General features: G+C 37.2%; 1 protein-coding gene across 1 annotated transcript; it reads left to right on the plus strand.

The window, feature by feature from the left end:
- Window positions 1-81: 81 nt before the first annotated feature.
- Window positions 82-1,696, plus strand: LOC116273272 (UDP-glucuronosyltransferase 2B23-like). Its single transcript, XM_031662232.1, has 3 exons — window positions 82-238; window positions 502-589; window positions 1,426-1,696. Exons 1-3 carry the CDS (start codon window positions 110-112, stop codon window positions 1,647-1,649), a joined length of 441 nt encoding a protein of 146 aa, XP_031518092.1. The 5' UTR covers window positions 82-109; the 3' UTR covers window positions 1,650-1,696.
- Window positions 1,697-1,755: the final 59 nt, after the last annotated feature.

The following is a 1,755-nucleotide window of genomic DNA, read 5'->3' on the forward strand; positions in this document are numbered from 1 at the left end:
TTCCTTAAAATACCTGATTTTCTCTATTTAGTAACTTTTGCCAATTCTTTCAGTAGTGCCTGCTGTGCTGTTATTCTTTTGTGATGAAACAGATTCTCTTTCACAGGAAATGGAAGAGTTTGTACAGAGCTCTGGAGAAAACGGTGTTGTGGTGTTTACTCTGGGGTCAATGATCACTAACATGAAAGAAGAAAGGGCCAATGTAATTGCATCAGCCCTTGCCCAGATCCCACAAAAGGTAAGATGAAGTGCCTTACTGGTGTGGAAAACTACTGAAAGAAGCTGCTAAAGTTTGTAACTAATCCAATCATAGAAATTTCTGACAAATGTGAAGTTGGCCAAAATTAAATGTGAGTATTCTATTTATATCAGTCTTTGAGTAGTTCTGATTTACTAACATCCCTTGATCTCATTCCCACTCTTTTTCTCTTTTTACAGTTTGAACATTCTATAAGTTTTGAATTCCACTCATGGAATAAGATATTTTCTTTACTGTAACAGGTTCTGTGGAGATTTGATGGCAATAAACCAGATACCTTAGGTCTCAATACTCGGCTCTATAAGTGGATACCCCAGAATGACCTTCTAGGTAAGACTCGGGTGAACAAATACTGGATATATTAGTAACAGCACATTAGAGTGTTAATAGTTAATCATGAAAAAAGTTTTTTAAATGTTTGTTAAGGAAAAACAAAATGTAACTTCTTTATATTTATTTACCAGTCCAAGGGGGAAAAGAATATGCTATAATTATAGGCATTTTATGATATACACTCACATTCTTTACGGTCAGAATCAGCGAGAATCTTTATTTCGGGTGTTAATATATCTCACAGAATTTTTTAATAACTTCTTGAGCTGTCTCTCTGTCTCCTATTTCTACAAGTTTACACCTGTTGTTTCCTCTCCTGCAGGGTTATTTCAAGTGCCACCAAAAATAATAGCTCTTCTATCATCAATGACTCTGTATTTTCTGAAGGATTAAATTGCTAATCTTAATCATAAAGTGATGACAGGTCATGATGAAGTGTGACCTGTCCTTCCTCAATCCTAGCACCACCACCAACCCACTGCCTGCTGCCTTGCACACCCCACATATCACACTCTGTGTCCGCACTTAAAATAGCAGTTCACTTCATGCCCATCTCTTTGCTGTCTTCTTTATTGTATATTTTAAAAATCTAGATCACACTTTTTCATTAGTCCAACTGGAACTGTTGTATTGTTTTGCAGTCTGAAGTCACACACACCATTCAGCCTTCACTTGCATACCCAGCACAAGTACGTGTTTCTCCTCTGAAGTCTGAAAGCAATAGCAAAACAGTTCAATGTGTCATCTAGAAAACACTGTCACTTTCAGAGCCTTTCGTTGTGTATCTCATTTTATTCCTATGAATAATTTTTCTAAAATTCATGCAATCCTAGGTCATCCAAAAACCAGAGCTTTTATAACTCACGGTGGAGCCAATGGCATCTACGAGGCGATCTACCATGGGGTCCCTATGGTGGGCATTCCATTGTTTGCCGACCAACCTGATAACATTGCTCACATGAAGGCCAGAGGAGCAGCTGTTCAATTGGACTTTGACACAATGTCGAGTACAGACTTGGTGAATGCACTGAAGACAGTAATTAATGATCCCTTGTGAGTAGAACAATATTTTTCAGTAGATGGTATTTATAGATAGCTTCTCTTGTCAATAGTGAGTGTGAGTTTCATCCTTTTTATAAGAGAGTAATTCTGAAAGAATTTAA

The sequence above is a fragment of the Papio anubis genome, unplaced genomic scaffold (assembly GCF_008728515.1).
Source record: "Papio anubis isolate 15944 unplaced genomic scaffold, Panubis1.0 scaffold4982, whole genome shotgun sequence".
Classification (NCBI taxonomy): Eukaryota; Metazoa; Chordata; class Mammalia; order Primates; family Cercopithecidae; genus Papio; species Papio anubis.

What these genes read in the sequence shown, in the direction of transcription:
- LOC116273272 (XM_031662232.1), top strand. Translation starts at nt 110, where the DNA reads ATGGAAGAGTTTGTACAGAGCTCTGGAGAAAACGGTGTTGTGGTGTTT. An exon ending in TTGCCCAGATCCCACAAAAG is followed by an intron (nt 239 to 501) that starts GTAAGATGAAGT and finishes TTACTGTAACAG; the next exon opens with GTTCTGTGGAGATTTGATGG. An exon ending in ACCCCAGAATGACCTTCTAG is followed by an intron (nt 590 to 1,425) that starts GTAAGACTCGGG and finishes ATGCAATCCTAG; the next exon opens with GTCATCCAAAAACCAGAGCT.